The sequence below is a fragment of the Tilletiaria anomala genome (genome assembly GCF_000711695.1).
Source record: "Tilletiaria anomala UBC 951 chromosome Unknown K437scaffold_104, whole genome shotgun sequence".
Lineage (NCBI taxonomy): Eukaryota > Fungi > Basidiomycota > Exobasidiomycetes > Georgefischeriales > Tilletiariaceae > Tilletiaria > Tilletiaria anomala.
In genome coordinates this window covers 24,680-42,017 of record NW_013546918.1, presented here as the reverse complement: position 1 = coordinate 42,017, position 17,338 = coordinate 24,680, and the positions used below count along the sequence as shown (strand labels likewise).

At 57.4% G+C, this 17,338-nt stretch overlaps 6 protein-coding genes across 6 annotated transcripts; 3 read left to right on the top strand and 3 right to left on the bottom strand.

Annotated features, from left to right (window-relative positions):
- The first annotated feature begins 1,730 nt into the window (after positions 1 to 1,730).
- On the top strand, positions 1,731 to 3,150 carry K437DRAFT_11133 (acid protease). The gene is made up of 2 exons (XM_013385577.1): positions 1,731 to 2,319; positions 2,397 to 3,150. Exons 1-2 carry the CDS (start codon positions 1,884 to 1,886, stop codon positions 3,068 to 3,070), a joined length of 1,110 nt encoding a protein of 369 aa, XP_013241031.1. The 5' UTR covers positions 1,731 to 1,883; the 3' UTR covers positions 3,071 to 3,150.
- Positions 3,151 to 3,196: 46 nt separating this feature from the next.
- K437DRAFT_276012 (putative LYS4-homoaconitase precursor) lies at positions 3,197 to 5,724 on the bottom strand. Its single transcript, XM_013385593.1, has 2 exons — positions 5,331 to 5,724; positions 3,197 to 5,262 (listed from the first exon to the last, which is right to left on the bottom strand). Exons 1-2 carry the CDS (start codon positions 5,591 to 5,593, stop codon positions 3,231 to 3,233), a joined length of 2,295 nt encoding a protein of 764 aa, XP_013241047.1. The 5' UTR covers positions 5,594 to 5,724; the 3' UTR covers positions 3,197 to 3,230.
- A 375-nt stretch (positions 5,725 to 6,099) lies between these two features.
- On the top strand, positions 6,100 to 7,905 carry K437DRAFT_239499 (ketol-acid reductoisomerase). Its single transcript, XM_013385592.1, has 3 exons — positions 6,100 to 6,507; positions 6,652 to 7,522; positions 7,621 to 7,905. Exons 1-3 carry the CDS (start codon positions 6,167 to 6,169, stop codon positions 7,657 to 7,659), a joined length of 1,251 nt encoding a protein of 416 aa, XP_013241046.1. The 5' UTR covers positions 6,100 to 6,166; the 3' UTR covers positions 7,660 to 7,905.
- A 2,028-nt stretch (positions 7,906 to 9,933) lies between these two features.
- On the top strand, positions 9,934 to 11,522 carry K437DRAFT_228005 (Fasciclin-domain-containing protein; the record flags this gene model as incomplete). The annotated part of the gene is made up of 2 exons (XM_013385591.1): positions 9,934 to 10,191; positions 10,266 to 11,522. The coding sequence occupies 2 exons, from the start codon at positions 9,934 to 9,936 to the stop codon at positions 11,520 to 11,522; spliced, it is 1,515 nt and encodes a 504-aa protein (XP_013241045.1).
- Positions 11,523 to 12,690: 1,168 nt separating this feature from the next.
- K437DRAFT_259052 (uncharacterized protein) lies at positions 12,691 to 13,837 on the bottom strand. Its single transcript, XM_013385590.1, has 3 exons — positions 13,755 to 13,837; positions 12,935 to 13,216; positions 12,691 to 12,859 (listed from the first exon to the last, which is right to left on the bottom strand). The coding sequence occupies exons 1-3, from the start codon at positions 13,818 to 13,820 to the stop codon at positions 12,827 to 12,829; spliced, it is 381 nt and encodes a 126-aa protein (XP_013241044.1). The 5' UTR covers positions 13,821 to 13,837; the 3' UTR covers positions 12,691 to 12,826.
- A 1,404-nt stretch (positions 13,838 to 15,241) lies between these two features.
- K437DRAFT_259050 (translation elongation factor Tu) lies at positions 15,242 to 17,209 on the bottom strand. The gene is made up of 3 exons (XM_013385589.1): positions 16,953 to 17,209; positions 16,750 to 16,818; positions 15,242 to 16,665 (listed from the first exon to the last, which is right to left on the bottom strand). Exons 1-3 carry the CDS (start codon positions 17,110 to 17,112, stop codon positions 15,434 to 15,436), a joined length of 1,461 nt encoding a protein of 486 aa, XP_013241043.1. The 5' UTR covers positions 17,113 to 17,209; the 3' UTR covers positions 15,242 to 15,433.
- Positions 17,210 to 17,338: the final 129 nt, after the last annotated feature.

Sequence of the window (17,338 nt, the reverse complement as noted above, 5' to 3'; positions counted from 1 at the left end):
AAACATTTTTTTTGTATTTAGAATAGGCCGGGCGCTGGAATCAGTTGTTCAGGTGGCTTGTCCTCCTGCCGTCGTCGAGAATTTTTCGGTGTTGGAAGCCAAAGCATGGTCCAGGTATCGAGTTTCTCGCTGATATTGCGCATTTGGGTCCAGCAGACTGAGCGAGTGGTGGATTGACAACTCCTCTGAGGCCTACGAACCCACTTTTCTGTACGTGACATCACCTCGGGGGCTGCCCCAACCTTTACCAGTGGGAAACTGGTAAAGGTGGTTCCACCCGGAATCACTTCCTGATACTGGACACCTGGTTCCAGGTGCACGTATACACCGGACGACGTATACCTGTTGGTTGCGGGTGCAATCACTTTTCATTTTTGACCTGGTTTGCTTCTACCCGGATCAGTCTCGTAAACGCACACACAGAAATGGATTTCACCTTCGAAAGAATCAAGAATGTCGCATTTGTTCCATGCCGCATCTGGTCTGCAAATTCAAACAGGCATGTTTTCTGGGTCTCTGCAGCGCTCGGTGCTTTTCCTCTGCTTACACTTCGCTGTTCACCTGCAGTGCTTTGTTGCTCTCCAAGCCCCAGCATGGGCTCTCGCCATGCACCGCACACACCTGCCCGCCGTGGCCTGATATAGAAAGCACACGATGAGTAATACAAAATAAAAAAAAAATCGTGCCACGTTGATTCGAGTCTAGGTACCACCTGGCCTCATGTTCCTTTGCTGATGTTCCCTGCGGTCGACTCTTCCGACAGAGGGTGGACACTCGAGCAGTGCTGAGGAGGCAACAGCCATACACTGCGCCAGTGTACTCCTTTTAGCATCTTTTGCAAAAGGCACTAGCGCCAAACGCATTTGGCCCTCGCACACGAGTGGGTGCGTACCTTACTGCATCCGGTCCGCATGCGTTGCTGGCTGCCCCTCATGTGCCTCCGTTACCCCAGATAGAGATAGGCACAATAAAGATAGGCACTAACTGGCGCGAAGGTCATACTCTCCGTGTTCTCCCAGCTGTTTCACGCCATCTTGCTCTTCATGTATTGGCTATCGCCGCCCGAGGCGCCAGCGAACCACGGTAGCGTGTTTCAGTGCCCGTGGTTGGGCGCAGTCTTTTGCTCCCACCGCCTCGTGCCGCCTGTTCCGCCGATTTCTTTGCCAACTGGGCCGCATCCGCAGGTTTCTGTCATATATATTTTGTGTACGAAAGCAAAAAATACAACTGTGCTGCCAGCCCCCCGCTAACCACTGTCCACTGACCGCGGGGCGGACGCATGCTGCGATCTTTCCTGTACCATTTTAGACCCAATAAATTAATACCCTACGTACTTGGTCATACGTACTAACAGTTACCGGCACAACTCTGACACTTCCCACATGGAGCGATGGTGCATTTGATTGGTGGTTGGCGTTTGGACACCCGCACCGCGTTGCAGTCCAAAGCGTGTAGTGCATCGTACACGTTTCCGGATCCATGTTGCCCATCGTCTCATGCAGCATTCGTCGCCAGGATGGGGCTCCATACTGTACTGGCGAAGGAAGACCGCGTGGCTCGTGACGTAGGTGAGTGAGTGAGACACGTGGGCGGCTGTGACTTATTGCGATCTGCGGTTACCACACGGATGCGATATCGCCAATCGCATCATATGCTAGCGTATCGACACCATTCACGGATTCGTACTTGGTAACAAGGTGCTGTGCAAGCGCATGCTTCCCGTGTAAGCTTGTTTCGTAGGGGTCCGTGATGATATATAAACAGGCGACCGCCATCGTCCGTATCCTCGAGTCCCTTTTCCCTTCACCCCATCCTCTCCCCCTCTAGTGTCCATCGACTTCGCCCTTCCTTCCCCTTCTGCTCACCTCTGAATTATTTCCATCATGCAACTCAAGGCGCCAATCCTCGCCGCCGCGCTGGCCACCGTCTCGTTCGTCTCGGCTGCACCGGCTACAACGCCAGCCAAAACGCTGGAGGTCCCGCTGAGCAAACGTGCCGGTGCGCTGCTCATCCCCGGAAGCAACCTCATCGACTTCACCAAGGTAACGCAGCACATGCAGGCGCTCAAGGCCAAGTACGACAAGACAGCCAACAAGAACAAGCGCAACACCGGCACCGTCCCGCTCACCGACCAGAGCTCCGAGGAGCTGTGGACCGGCACCGTTAACATCGGTACCCCTGCGCAAAGCCTGAGCGTTGACTTTGACACGGGCAGCAGCGACTTCGTCGCCAATAATGGCGCATACAACCCGTCCAAGTCGTCCACCTCCACGAACACCGGCAACACCTTTCAGGTCTCCTACGGTGATGGCACAACAGGTGATCCCGTTCCGCTGGCAGCACAGCAAATGATTCGAGCCCCTTACTGACTGAGGGTCGCCTTCACTCGCTCGCAGCTTCGGGCCCCATCTACACCGATACGGCGACCGTGGGCGGCCTGACCGCAACGGGCGTAACGATCGGGAGGGCGGGCGACAACAACTTCATCGGTGACGGCGCCAATGCGCTCGCAGGTATGGGCTTGCCGCAGCTGTCCAACTTCCCGGAGCAGGAGCCGTTGTGGAAGTCGCTATCAGACCAGGGCAAGATCAGCCCCGTGTTCAACATAAAGCTACGCACCAGCGGCTCAACGCTCATCCTCGGCGCTGCCGGCTCAAGTCCCACGTACACCTCGCTGTCGTCCGACGTCGGCTACTGGCAAGTTGCAGCGAGTGTGAACGGGCAAAACTTCCAGTCCGTCGTCGACTCGGGCACAACGCTCATCGTTGCGCCAACCTCGGCGGCGAAAAAGCTCTTCAGTCAGCTCGGTCTATCGACCTTCACGCAAGACTCGACGCTCTACGCGTCATACGACTGCTCGTCGACCCCGCAGGTCACCTTCAACTACGGCAGCAAGTCCATCACCCTCTCCTCCGCGACCGCCACGTTCGGCACAACAAACAGCGGCTCCTGCGTTCTCTCCATCGTCGGCGAGGACATCGGCTACTCCGCCTGGATCACTGGCGACCCTCTCTTTCGCAACACTGTGGTCACCTTTGACTACACCAACAACCGCGTCGGCTTCTCATAGATGATCAATGTCCCCTGTGCGGGACATGGATGGAAGTCAAGTAATTTAACACCTGCCAAAAAGGAAACGGCCCCTTAATGTAATGAAATGGTTGCATGCAGCAATGACCATGCGAGCCTTCCACAGCTCTACGAGCAAAATCTGGTATTTTGCGCTTCATTTACAATCGCTGCTTGACCCACGCCTCGAGTCCGCCGGCGACAAAAATCTCCTGCACGCTGCGTCCGACGCCGGCGGGCCGCGTGACGTAAGTGCGCTCGGTAGGAACGCCATCTTCCTGCATGTGCAAACGCACACGACCATCGACGCTGCTAACGCTGACGTCGCTATCACGCAGTAGCACCGATACCTCACCTGGCCGCTTGCCGCCATTCCCGCGCTGTCCATCCTTGGCGTACTCGCGCGTCAAATCCTCGACCAGCTCGGGACACTCGAGGCACACAAGGCCGTTGTTGATCGCGTTGCGCTTGAAAATATCCCCAAAGCTCCCCGCGAGCACGAGCGGGATGCCCGCGTGTTTTAGGGCTGTTGCGGCTTGCTCGCGCGAGCTGCCCGTCCCAAAGTTGTACCCGCCAACGAGGACAACGCCGCGCCTCGTTCCGGCATCGGCTTGTGCCGGTGTAGCTGCCACGGCGCCGCCTTGCTCCTCGCGCAGCCTCGCGACGACGGCGGCAAATCCCGGGTCGTAGTTCTCCATGACGACCTCCGCCTGCTTGGAGGGCGTGATGTCGTCCTGATACGTGTACTTGCCCGGGTAGAGCGCGTCAGTGTTGAGATTGTCCTGCGGCGCAAAGATCAGCGGGCCAGCAAAGACGCGTGGAAAGTCTCCCAGCAGCAGGTCCTCCTCTGGCTCGCTGGTAGCGGTGACGGCGGCAGAGGCAACAGAGGTCGGATCGGGCCCGGAGCCGAGCTCGGACGCTGTGCGCCCCGGGTACGAGATGCTGAACTGGAGTGCATCGGGCGCGGGAAGGAGCGCGGGGTCCAAGTCTGTTGGCCCGCAGATCTTTCCCTCGATGGCGGATGCAGCGACTACGGCGGGGCTGGCCAGGTAGGCCTGCGCGTTGGGACTGCCCATGCGGCCCTTGTAGTTGCGATTCGTCGCGCTGATGCCGACCTGGCCGTCTTCGAGCAGGCCGATGCCGAGACCGATGCAGGGCCCGCAGCCAGCGGGCAGGGGCCGCGCACCAGCGGCCATCAGTGCACCCCAGTCGCCGGCATCCTCGGCCTCGCGCTGGACGATGGACGACGCGGCGGCGACGTAAAATTCGACGCCGGGTGCGACCTTCTTGCCTCGAATTACATCCGCAGCGGCCTTGAGATCTGACGCGCGCGAGTTGACACATGAGACGAGGTATGCCTTGTGGATTGCAATGTTGCGCGCGGCCAGCGTCGTCAGCGGCGTGCTGACCTTGACGCTGTTTGGGCCCGAGACGTGCGGGACGAGCGTGGAAAGGTCGAAGCGGAGGACTTTAGAGTAGGCTGCATCGGCGTCGGCGCGAAGTGGGTCGCGGCTCAGATGCTCAAGGCGTTCCATGTTGAGGCGGAGATGCGAAGCCGAGCGCAGCGGCGAGGAGCCCATGTGAAAGTGCAGCTTGTCCATCTTGCGCACCAGCACCTCGTACCAGTTCAATGTCGTGTTGTCGACGGGGAAGACACCCGCGAGGGCACCCCACTCGGTGGTCATGTTGGCGATGGCCAGGCGCTCGTCAACCGAGAGCGAGCCCAAGCCGGAGCCGCCAAACTCGATGGCGGCGTTGAGAACCTGGTCCTGGTTAAAGTAGCCGCAAAGCGCGACAATCACATCCTTTCCGGTAACACCAGGCGGAAGCGCACCGACAAGCTCAACCTTGACCTGCTCGGGGATCTGCCACCAGGTCTGGCCGGTAGCCCAGATGGCGGCGGCGTCGGTGCGCACGACGGGGGTGCCGAGGCAGCCGACGCCGCCGTACATGTTCGAGTGCGAGTCGGACGCGACGGCGAGCGTGTGCGGGAACGCGTAGCCCTCCTCGACCATCACCTGGTGCCCGATCCCGCGGCCGGCCGGGTAGAAGTCGACTCCCTGCTCGCGCGCAAACGACTCGATCTTGCTGTATTTTTCCAGGTTCTTGGCCGATTTGTTTTGCACGTCGTGGTCCAGCGCAAAGACCACCTGCGACGCATTCCGGATACGTGTTGCACCGATCGATCGGAATCTGCAGAGAGAAGAGGCGTTTCAGTGATCCATCGGTGGCTGCAGCGTTCGTCCTAGCAGCGCACTCACTTGGAGATGCACGGACCAGTGTTGTCGTGGGTCATGACGACGTTTGGGCGGATGGAGACATAGTCGCCGGCCTTGACTGTTTGCGCCGGCCGCAAATCGACGGCATAGCGCTGGACGATCTTTTCGATGAACGTCTGCGGCTTTTGCTCGGCGCTGCTGCTTGTAGACGACGCATTTGTGGCCAGCGAGCGCTGCTTCAACTCGAGCAGGTGCTCCCGCCGGCGAGCGGAGCGGGCGACAGCAGCGAACAGCGGGCGTGTCATCGTTGTACAATCGGCGTGCAGCCGAGGCCCCTGGTGGAAGCGAGGGCGGTGAGGTTGTTAGGATGGCCTTGTGTATATGGCCTGCCGCCTATGGCGTACACATGCCTCGCTCAACCAGCTGACTGACCCACTGACCAACGAGGCGTCGACCATCACTCATCCGACCTCACGCAACAAGTCCGAGCAAAAAAAAAGGCGCAAGATGCATGGGCGGAAGGGACCAAGTGCTAAATGTATGAGATGCCGACCACGCCAAAATCTAGTTCTGCATATCTCATGCATAATGCATGTATCTCTGTATGACTCCCTCGCCTTATCGTGCATAGCCCGTCCGCCCGGCGCCTTGTGCCAGCGGCTGGCGCGGACGATGGCACAACCGCAGAGCGGCGCAGTGCTGCGCACGGAGAAAGTGAACCTGAAGCGGGAATCAAAGCGCGACGAGGACATGTATAGACAACTTGATTTCTTCTGCTTGCATCTTCCATCTCCATTTCCATCCCCCTCATCTCCATCACCACAAAGATCTCGCCAGATCTTCACCTCATACTCACCAGTACTACCACGGCCATCAACATGAACGCGAACACCGCCCGCCAGGCGCTCCGCAGCGTCGCACGCGCAAGCGGCGCCAGCACCGAGCGCACGCTCCTCGCCCGCGCCCCCGCCGCCCAGCGCGCCATGTCCACGCTGCTCGCCAACCGCAGCAGCTGCTCCAAACACGCTGCTGCTGCCGTCCCCGCTGCGTCTGCCGCTAAACAGCAGCTGCGCGGATACCGCATGCTAAAGTTCGCTGACACCGAGGAGAAGGTGTACGAGCGCTCCGACTGGCCTGTCGAAAGGCTGCAGCAGTACTTTAAGGACGACACCTTCTGCGTCCTCGGCTACGGCTCCCAGGGGTATGCTCAGTCTCTCAAGTGCGTATAGAATATCTCAGTGTTTTTTATTCTTTGGGGGGCGCTTCTCTGGCTTGCGCAGCAAATTCCGTGCTGACCAGCTTCTTTTACTCGTGTTATCTTCGTCTCTACCCGATCTGCTCTGCAATGCTCCGCTCTGTGCAGCATGCGTGACCAAGGAATGAACGTCATTGTTGGCGTGCGCAAGGACGGTGCATCATGGAAGGAGGCGCAAGAGGACGGCTTTGTGCCAGGCGAGACACTGTTCCCCGTCGAGGAAGCGATCGAGCGCGGTACGATCATCATGAACCTGCTTTCTGACGCAGCGCAGGCGTCGACATGGCCGACAATCTCGAAGCTGATCAAGCCAGGCAAGACGCTGTACTTTTCGCATGGCTTTAGCGTCGTCTTCAAGGAGGACACGAACATCGTGCCACCCAAGGACGTGGACGTGATCCTGTGCGCGCCCAAGGGCTCGGGCCGCACGGTCCGCTCGCTATTCAAGGAGGGCAAGGGCATCAATTCATCCGTCGCCGTCTTCCAGGACGTCACGGGCAAGGCGCTGGAGAAGGCTGTTGCGACAGGCATTGCCGTCGGTAGCGGGTACATCTACGAGACGACGTTCGAGAAGGAGGTCTACTCGGATCTGTACGGCGAGCGCGGCTGCCTCATGGGCGGCATCCAGGGCATGTTCAAGGCGCAGTACGACGTCCTTCGTGCCAACGGTCACTCGCCCTCGGAGGCGTTCAACGAGACGTGCGAGGAGGCGCTAATGTCGCTCTTCCCTCTCGTCGGCGAGCATGGGATGGACTACATGTACAAGGCCTGCTCCACCACCGCCCGCCGAGGCGCGCTCGACTGGGCTCCCGAGTTCGAGAAGGCGTGCAAGCCCGTATTTGAGCGGCTCTACGCCAGCGTCAAGGACGGTAGCGAGACCAGGCGCGCGCTCGAGTTCGGCAACCGCCCCACTTACAGGCAGGACTACGACAAGGAGACTGACGCCATCGCCGACCAGGAGATGTGGCGCGTGGGACACGTGAGTGCGAGCGAGCACAGGATGGATCAAGCAAGCAAGATGTTGGCGAATTGCTGATGATGTTTTCCTTTTACCCTTTTGTCGCTTATGCGCACCAGACTGTCCGCGCTCTGCGACCGGACCGCCAGAGCCGCTAAACCAGACGCAGTCCGTGTCCTCGCTATATCGACGAGGTATGCAGCAAAAAGGGGTGCAGGTGGCGCCTTGGCTCTGCTCCCATCATTCTTTCTCGATCCTGGTTTTTGACATTGTATAGAGAGAGAACGAGGTATGAGGTTGGGATTTAGTAAGCTACATATGTATATACATACGGTACATGCATGCACGCTACGACCGAAAAGTGAGCCAACGGACAACTCACAGTCGCTCAATGGTCCAAGCCTACCAAAGCTCGTTTGTCTCTCGGGCCTGAAGGATACGCGCCACGCAGTGTCATTACTCCGAGCGACGGCGTGCCGCGGCAAAGATATATGAAGCGGGTGTCGTAGAAGAAGCCTTCCAAGAGGGAGACTCGGTGCTGCGGCACAATAGCCACCGAGAAGGAAAGCTGGACAACCGGTACGACGGGCCATACTTCGTTTGCGGGGTTTCCCCGCCCGACTTCCATGAGCTTCAGCCCTTGAATGGCAAGGTACGCACTGGCACTGCGTATGGTAGTCAACTGAGCAAAGCAACGCTTAAGGAGCCCAGGCCAGGGACCTGGCCAGCAGGCTACGACCGTCCGCACGCGTGGCGTGAATCTGTTTCACCCTACCACTCTGACTCTCGCTACTGCACAACGCGCTGCCGTCTACAACTTGATCTGCTTTCCATCTATCGCTACAACATTCAACTGCTCCTGTTCCATCGTCGTGTGCTGATTGACTGTGTGCACTCTCACATTACTTTATCGAATCAGTTGATGGAGCAAGACACAGAAGTGTGCACTCAATCTCACGGCGGCCAATGAGCCCTACAACACGTCTTTTACCAATGCCAGGGGGGGAAAGGTGTGATAGACAACCGATACGCCATTCTGAAAGAACAATGGATTTGGCGACTCTCCTGCGGGAGAGAAAGGGTTGCACCGAATCTAGAATCTGAATCCTCGGAATGCCCTTGCGCAGCGGCACTATGTCTGTGTGCACCGCCCCGAACATCTGGCACGCGCCCGCGCCAACGGCAACGGACAGCAACAACAACAACAACTGAAACCCCCCTGCGGAGACAGGCATGTTGGCTATTTCATCACACAGACTTGCTCAAGTCGCAGGTGCAACGACAGAGGCACAGAGCTTACATGGAGTACATTCCTCGACATACGGCTCGCCGCTCGCCCCTTGCCGTCGGTCTATGGTAAGATCTCGGCATCGGGGTGCAAGCTCATCGCCATTCGCCATTACCCACTGCACCTGCGGTAGGAATCGCAAAGTAGTGCGATGGAAAGTCCTCAGGCTGCACCCCTGAACTGCTCTGTACGTATGTGCGTGGGTGTTTATGTGTGTGTGGCTATTCTGGGCCCTTATTGCTTGAGCAGACTCGAGCCTGCTGTCCTTGGCAATTCTCAAGCTCGATGCTGCTCTGCCACTACCATGTCCCTCCTATTACTCTGGCAATTTCTGATAACTCTCTGGAGTCTGGTCTCTGGCGTCTCTGCTGTCCGCTGCGAGCTGCCATTTACACGCCCGGTCCTAAATCTGGCTGTGTGAGACTGACTTGCTCCCATCTTTGGCATTGTTTCCTCGGGACAGCCTAGGACAGTCCAGTTGAAAGTGTCAAACGCTGCATGCGACAAGCTGCATCTCATCCCATCCGATGAGGTATGGCTCTTTCTCTCTCAGCTGCCAAGCGGAGCCCTAACCCCTCCTGAATCCAACTCACAGCACAATATAGGTGGCCTTGGCGACTTGGTGGCATTGCTTACCAGCCACCTCGCCCTTTCTTGGTTCACCTCCGTTCCTTTGCAGGCAGCATCGTGCATGCTGTCATCGTCCTTGCCAAGTCCTCGCGCACACCTGACCTCAAGTTGTCGCTGAGCGTTCGTCCTCTCTTCCAATCTCATACATATCCGCCTTCCCATCTTCCTCTCATCCTCCCACCCTCCAACATCATTCCCTCCACCTGGAGCTCCTCTATTCCCTGCACCCAATCTCCTCGCGTGATCTATCCCCCTCCGCTTCTCTTGAACGCCAGGCCGACCGCCTCGAACACGCTCCTTTTCGTTCGTTCTTTCTATTCCGACCACAGTCTAGTGCCTTCGCACCCTTTCACGACCGATTTTTCACCCTGTGCAGGTCTATTGCACGGCCGCTGCTTGTTTTCTCTCTCTGAAAGAGTCAGAGCACGCAAGATAGGGGTCAGCTTCGCCAGAAGGGAGCCCAAAGATCGAATAGGGCCCTCTTACCAACATTGCGAAATCCACATCAAGGACCATGCGTGCATCAACGCTTTCCCTTTCTCTCAGTCTCGTCGCCGTGGCCCTGCTGCTACAGGCGACAACGACGCTGGCGAGTCCTATCGGGGTACGCGTCCAGCAACGATCCTCACCATCCTCTGGCCAGGCTCTGGTGTACGCGCTGCAGAATGTAGGGCTTAACAAGCTCGGGGAGGCGCTGCAGGCGAATATGGAGGTCGCCGACGCGATCGTCGCGGATCCCGGTGCAAAACTGTTCCTTGCGCCTGTTGACCAGGTGAGTGGTGCAGGCACATTTTTCATACCCATTCGAGCCGTGCGACTGAAACTGAAAGTATGAAACTCAAATAGGCGATGAGCGCTCTCCCGCAATGGGTGACGTCTAACCCCGTGATTCTGCAAGCGACGCTGCTGCAGCACGTCCTGAGCGGTAGCATTCCCATGCCCTTGCCATCAGCACACAAAGATGGCGTCCATCACTCGGTCGCATACAGCTTGCTCACCGATACGCGCTTCGCCAACCAACCCGGCGGAAACGGGTTGCCGGTAGTTCTTTCGCAGCAGTCCAAGCGCGGCGCCGACAGGATGGTAATTGTCGAAGCGCTCGACGAATGCCCGTTCGCCGACTACTCTGCATCAGCAGCGAAAACTAGCTCGTTCTACGACGTGCAGATCGCACCCATCGCGCGCGCCATGACCGTGCCAGGAAACACGACGTTCACGCTCGACTTTATCCGCTCCCACTCGCTCTTCCTGCAGGCAGCACAGCGATACGCGCCCGAACTCGTCAGCAAATTCGACCAAATGCCAGGCGTCACGGTCTTCGCGCCTACCGATGAAGCGTGGCGCGCCTTCGCTGCGTCCGCCGGCGATGCAACGGACGACAGTGACAAACTGAAAGCGATATTGGGCCAGCACGTTGTCGAGCACCGCGCGATCTTCAGTACCCTGCTCGATTCACAAGGATCCATGACCACCTCGTCCGGCCAGCCATTACTGTTCGACCGCGCGCAGAATACCGTCCGTGTTGGCAGCAACACCGCTGCACGCATCGTCCAGAGCGACATTATCACCCGCAACGGCGTCATCCACTCGATCAACAGTGTGCTCAGCAACACACACGTCGACGCCGCTCGTGCGCACCAGGCAAGTCGATCAGCGCGGGCGTCGAGCAACGGCCCTATCGCAGGTCTCGTGACAGGTGAAAATGCCGGTTCCTCTCAAGGTACCGCTGTGCCGATTCCTGCCCGTGGCGTAGATGGCGGGAATGCATTCAAGAATGCTACACAGGCTGGCAACGGCGGTATCAGTCGCTCGGCCGGTCTCCCTGGCGCTGCTGCAGCTTCATCCAATGACGCCAGCAGCAGTAATGGCTCGTCCTCGTCGGCTTCGAGCGCAGGGACAAGTAGTTCGAATGGCGACGATGCCGACTCAAGTACCACGTACGACGGTATGGACACAGGAACAGGCGGTGGCACGACGTTCAACTTTGGGCCAAACAGCAAGAACGCTGCGCGCGCTTCACTAGCATCTATGCCGCCTCCGCTGCTCTTCTACGCTGCTTCGGTGTTCCTCGCGGCTGCTATTGGCCTTGTCTGCACCGTTTGAGGACAAAACGTGGTGTCGCGATGGACCTTTTCAATTTCGTCTTCGGTTCGTTGTAGCATATCTTTTAAGGCAGGCGTCGAATGTGGTTTCTTATGTTTTCCCTTCACAATTGGCTTCCATTGACTCATCGTGGCTTTGCCGAAGATTGATGTACTGTGTCACCTGGCACCGTCTTCTCTACCAACCGCCCGTCATCGTCGATTGCCCGCCCCTCGTCGACCCTCTGCATCTGGCCTGGGTAACCGACGAATTTGGCCAGGTCGTCGTACACGTTTGTTGTTCTCTACCGTCCATAGAACTGGTGTGCCGTCGACCGCAGAAGCTCGATGTCGTTCAGCTCGCCTTCTGGATTTGATATCGTCGGCACACCATGGGACACCGTCGTTGGCCAGATGAAGAAGCTACGCGCGCGCCGACGAGGCGTGCGATCAGCTTCGGTTGACATCGCCTGACATTGACAGTTTTAAGAACTGAGACGCACGTCTACTTCGCCTTGGCCTAGCTCCCCAGCGGGCCGCCGCACCTGCTGCCCCTCAAGTTCCACTTGCGACCCTTCATCGCCTCCCAGCTTTGCATCTTCTCGCTGAAATCCGGCGGCTGGTGCCCCTCGCTTCCTGCCCATCTCACCGCCTCAAAGGCCCAATGCGTGGTCCATCTGGATGGCACATCATTAATGCATGCGCACGCACTACAGGGGCATGCTGCAAACAGCCGGGTTTCGGGCGCTCCCGGGGTAAAACTCAACGTAAATATCGCGTAGCCGCATGCCCAGCGGCAGTGTGGCGCTCGCTGGGGAGCAAGAGGCGATGTTCTTGCGCGGGCGCAGAAGTACTCATGTTTGCATGCTGGCCGCGACGGCATCGTTGTATTATTTGAACAGAACGAAAGTATCTCCTCGTGTCGAAAGGGACTGTTCTTGATTCGCAATCACGGTGATGAGATTCAAAGGCGGAGGGTTTGTAAGGGTGGTCGCGCGATGTACCGTATACGAACTTGCGAGCTTGGGAGGGCTCAGGTGTTGCACCATTGCCGCACAACTGTCGGCCTCATGGTACCTTTGCTTTTCTGCTAAGATAGCTCTAAACACTGCCGCATGGAATCATGATGCCGGAAAGCCCCTTCCACCATGCACGGGAGAGCAGATCAGTGTACAAGTTTACAGTTTTCGAGGGTCATGCGTGAAGAGTACAGGCTAGCTGAGCTGGCATAAATGCTAGTGTTGCCCATAAGAAAGGTGCCATCGTGCAGACGAGAGGCACAATGGAAAGGCTTGCATGTGCAGAAATGATGCTGGTGTGACCTGCTCATGCCTCCTCGACGACGGCAGTCTCGAGACCCTGTACCAGGCAAGTGTGATCTTAGTTAGCAGTCGACGCTGCGAATGGGGTAGAAATGGGAGTGGAAAAACTCACCTTGAAGTTGGTGATACCGAGGACTGGGAGCGCAAGAACGTAAAGCTTCTCCTTGGCGTCCTCGTCGTCGTTCCTCTTCCTCTCAAGCCTGACGCGCATCCGTCTTGGCACATCCTTGACACCAAACTTCCAGACCTCCTCGTTGAGCTTGGGGTCAAGACGGACATCCTGCACACCCATGGCCTTTTGCGCGAACTTGACAATCTCCTTTACTGCCTTGGGGGCACGCTTCTTGAACTGCATGCCGTGCACACGCTTGTGCAGGTGAATGGTGTATTCCCGCTGGAGAGTAAAGACGAAAAGGTGTCAGCGATCCGACTATGTCGATTGCAACATGGAGACATGCGCGCGTAGTGCTCGCTAGCAGTAGCTTTTGCACCTTGCCGCAAGAGCGTGACACCCCTGCAAGCCCCGGAAGATACATCCGTCCCTCTCTCCAATCTTCCGGTCCAATCACGAGCGTTTGGCGTTGGTAGCCAAATCCAGACCATTACTTTAATAGCAGTGCTCACGCATGCCGGTTCCCAGCGAATGACCACATCCTCCGCTAATCCCTGATATCAGCTAATGCAGATGGACACAGCCTTCGTGTTGGACATGCTCTATGCCTGGAGATCAACGTCCATAACGTCTACCCTGGACCAAGCCCAGTCTACCCTCCTAATCCATCCTCCACCTCGACCTTTCAACCGCCTAGCCATCCGGTGCTGATCTTCTCAGCACTATAACTCTTTCTTTTACTAGCATCACATTGCCAGACCGAGCATGGCCCAGCCCCCGAATCCCTCTCAACCAGAGAACGACGTCCCTAAATACTAACGGTGACGACATCTTGAAGAGCCGAGCGGGTCTTCTTGCCCTTGGCAGACTTGTCCTTCGGTGCCATCTTTGCTGAGTGCGTTGTCGGCTTGTCGGGCTGATGGAATGAGCTAGATGCCTGGCCAGAAGAACTCCAGCGAAGTTGGGTTGAGATGGAAAGAGCGTTGAAAGCGAGTAAGCCTGGCGTGCTTGCTGCTTGCTCTAGGAAGCCAGCCAACAGCCAGTCAAGTCGCACGGCGGGCAGGGAGAGCTAAACGCCACAGGTGTAGTGCCCCACCATCACTCACTCACCGCAGCTGCGGCAACATTTTATTGCGCCCACTTCCGGTTTGCAATTGCACCGAATACATTACGGCACCAACGGCCACACAGCGACGCACCACCTCATATCCCACTGTGCGTGGCGCACGCGTCGGGTAACGCTCGCAGTGGAAGAGTTTGTCGACTGCTTTCGACGAAATTTGGGTACGTTACCCGTCAAACCGAGGCAAATCCGCGCTGCCGTCCCGATGGATGCTTTAACCCTACTTCATCCGACATTCTCAAGTCGACAAGCTGATTTCACAAGGCAAGACGGCTGAGGCCGTTGCCATGACGGACGCCAGTCGACTACCATTGTGGGGTGGCCTGTCGACTTCTCGCGAGACTGGCAACTCGAACACTCGCCATTCATGCTGCAGTCGCACAGGAGGAAGGACTGGCACAAATTTCATTAGATACATGGACATCTTAGACGTCGCGTAGCATACGTTTCTGCCTGTACAGACCACTGCACCTGTCAGATAGGTATGCGGTCTCTGTATTTGGCGTCTAACTCGGACCGAGATCATTCGATGAATGCAAAACGCCGGATGACGGCCATCGCTCGCAACTCGATAGCTCCGGAAGCAACCTGTAGTTTCTGGGCGTCAAGGTCGTATTGGGCTGACCAAATTCATCTGCTGTCAGCAGCTTGGAGTGGGAGGTGCTGGATGAGGTGGTGAACGTGCGCATGAGCATATCGCCGTCCGGATGACCCACAAGCTCTGGAGTCTGCAATACGACGCACGGAGTCCTTCAGTCCGCCGTCCAGTCAGACAGGATCCTTCGATCAATGAGAGATTGTTACCGGTCGGGTGCACCAGAGCTTCGTTTGATTCTGGCACCCTTGCAAAGCGAACAGAACATCTTTGCTGCACTCGATCTGATGCCTTTCCTTAAATGCTCAGAACGGCAACCGTGGCGCGAGCCTTTGCGTGTTCCCGATAACGAGTTCGTGTCATCAACTGTCGTTACATTGTGTCGTGCGCAGCGGACGATGACCGCAGAGCTGCTTCGCATCTGTATCGGTCATGGAGCGATGTGACGGCCATGGCAAATAGGAAGACACCCTTTTGAGCTCGCTCCGAATTTCAAGGGCGATCCCAAGCTTGGCTTCGGCTTCTGCAGGTCTCCTTCTAATAGTTACGATTGAAGCTCTTGTCCACACTGTCTCCAAGGCCAGATGTTTTAATGAGTGCAGGGAGCGGTGTCGCGCGATCGTTTCTAAATACCGAATACTATACACTTGGGGAGACCTAGGGTGTAATGTTTACGAGGAGCGAGACGCGCCCCAGTGTAGCGATGTTGCATACATTACACTGTAGAAACTACGAAAGAGAGCGATCGGAGTCCCATTTCAAGGACGCGAGGCCACGTCGCTCATCCCGAGATGGTGGTAATAACGCCGGTGCCGACCGTCTTGCCGCCTTCACGCAGGGTGAAGCGCGAGCCGACCTCAAGCGCGATGTCGTGCACCAGCTCGCCGCACAGCTCGACATTGTCGCCGGGCATGACCATTTTCTCATCCGCGTCTGGCGTGCCAGGCGGGTGCGTCAGCGAGACGGTCACATCCGACGTGCGAATGAACAGCTGCGGTCGATAGTTGTTCGTGAATGGCGTGTAGCGCCCACCTTCCTCCTTGGTCAAGATATAGATCTGCGCGGTAAACTTCTTTGCTGGCTTGATCGACCCAGGAGCGCAGAGGACCTGGCCACGCTTGATCTGCTCGCGTTTGATACCACGCAAGAGCGCACCCATGTTGTCGCCCGCCTCGCCGCGGTCGAGCTCCTTGTGGAACATTTCGATTCCAGTCAATGTCGTTTTTATGCTCGAGCCGAGGCCGACGATCTCAATTTCGGAGCCCTTCGTGATCGTCCCGCGTTCGACACGCCCCGTGACAACGGTGCCGCGACCAGAGATGGAAAATACGTCCTCGACGGGCATCAGGAATGGCTTGTCCATGTCACGCGGCGGCAGCTCTAGCCAGCTGTCGGTCGCCTCCATCAGTTTCAGCACGGCCTCTGCGCCAATCTCGGGAGTTTTGCCTTCGAGCGCGGCCAGCGCCGAGCCAGATACGATTGGGGTGTTCTCGCCGTCGAAGCTGTACGTTGAAAGAAGGTCGCGCATTTCCATCTCGACGAGTTCCAGCATCTCCATGTCATCGACCTGGTCAACCTTGTTGATGAAGACGACGAGTTTCTTGATGCCGACCTGCTTGGCGAGCAACAGGTGCTCGCGCGTCTGCGGCATCTGGCCGTCCGTGGCAGAAACGACGATGATCGCGCCATCCATCTGAGCGGCACCGGTGATCATGTTACGGATATAATCAGCGTGACCGGGACAGTCGACGTGGGCGTAGTGGCGGTTACCCGTCTCGTACTCGACGTGCGCTGTGGCGATGGTGATACCGCGCGCCTTCTCCTCTGGTGCCTTGTCAATCGAAGAGTAGTCGACAAACTTGCCGGTGCCAGATGTTTCAGAGAGGACTTTGGTGATGGCTGCCGTCAGCGTCGTCTTACCGTGGTCGACATGGCCGATGGTGCCAATGTTCATGTGCGGCTTGGAGCGCACGAACTTGCCGCCTGCTTCGGCGGCGTAGGTGCGCACAAAGTCTGTCATCACATGTGGTGGCGAGCATCAATCAGAGCCTGCTTCCTTGGTCTGCACATTGGCTATCATGAGCTGCTCAGACGCACTGTTGAAGCATGAGCTTGGAAGAGCCGAGCGTGCCGCCTGAGCGACATTGCGCCTCGAGAGCAGGCGCTCTAATAGGAATAGATTGCAGTTGGTGGGATCAGAGTGGAAAAGCAGAGGCGATCGGGTCAGCGAAGATGCGCAAAACTATCCGTTCTTTTGGACACGAGCAGCAATATGACTGAGGAATGAAGAGAAAACGCACCAGAAAAGCGCTGCTCGGTCGCAGCAAACGACCGATTCCGGACAGTGCGTGCGAAACCAGTCGGAACCCGAGCTGGGGTGGGAGTGCGGAGAGCAGTGCTCGCCTGGGTGGCCAGCGCCACGGAGCGGCTGCTGCTGGCGCTGTTGCGAAGGAGGCTCATTGTGGAAAATTAAAGCTGGAAGTGGGGGCGGCTGTGCTCGTCACTATGCCAGGTCAATGTCTATCAGACAGAGGAAGGCCAACGCAGATGTGCGAATGATGGTTTGAAGTGACCTGTCGGAAGAAGTGTTGCTGCTCAGCTGCTGGTCATGATGATGGTCGGTGTGAGAGAGAGGGAAAAAGACGACGGAACGCGGAACTCACTCGTCCCCAGAGGCAGGCACTAG

Coding starts and splice junctions, on each gene's coding strand:
- K437DRAFT_11133 (XM_013385577.1), top strand. CDS start 1,884: ATGCAACTCAAGGCGCCAATCCTCGCCGCCGCGCTGGCCACCGTCTCG. Junction 2,320..2,396: donor CTACGGTGATGGCACAACAG/GTGATCCCGTTC, acceptor ACTCGCTCGCAG/CTTCGGGCCCCATCTACACC.
- K437DRAFT_276012 (XM_013385593.1), bottom strand. CDS start 5,593: ATGACACGCCCGCTGTTCGCTGCTGTCGCCCGCTCCGCTCGCCGGCGG. Junction 5,263..5,330: donor ACTGGTCCGTGCATCTCCAA/GTGAGTGCGCTG, acceptor TTCTCTCTGCAG/ATTCCGATCGATCGGTGCAA.
- K437DRAFT_239499 (XM_013385592.1), top strand. CDS start 6,167: ATGAACGCGAACACCGCCCGCCAGGCGCTCCGCAGCGTCGCACGCGCA. Junction 6,508..6,651: donor GGGTATGCTCAGTCTCTCAA/GTGCGTATAGAA, acceptor CGCTCTGTGCAG/CATGCGTGACCAAGGAATGA. Junction 7,523..7,620: donor AGATGTGGCGCGTGGGACAC/GTGAGTGCGAGC, acceptor TATGCGCACCAG/ACTGTCCGCGCTCTGCGACC.
- K437DRAFT_259052 (XM_013385590.1), bottom strand. CDS start 13,820: ATGGCACCGAAGGACAAGTCTGCCAAGGGCAAGAAGACCCGCTCGGCT. Junction 13,217..13,754: donor CTCTTCAAGATGTCGTCACC/GTTAGTATTTAG, acceptor TTTACTCTCCAG/CGGGAATACACCATTCACCT. Junction 12,860..12,934: donor TCGGTATCACCAACTTCAAG/GTGAGTTTTTCC, acceptor TGCCTGGTACAG/GGTCTCGAGACTGCCGTCGT.
- K437DRAFT_259050 (XM_013385589.1), bottom strand. CDS start 17,112: ATGAGCCTCCTTCGCAACAGCGCCAGCAGCAGCCGCTCCGTGGCGCTG. Junction 16,819..16,952: donor GACCGAGCAGCGCTTTTCTG/GTGCGTTTTCTC, acceptor TATTCCTATTAG/AGCGCCTGCTCTCGAGGCGC. Junction 16,666..16,749: donor TCCAAGCTCATGCTTCAACA/GTGCGTCTGAGC, acceptor ATGTGATGACAG/ACTTTGTGCGCACCTACGCC.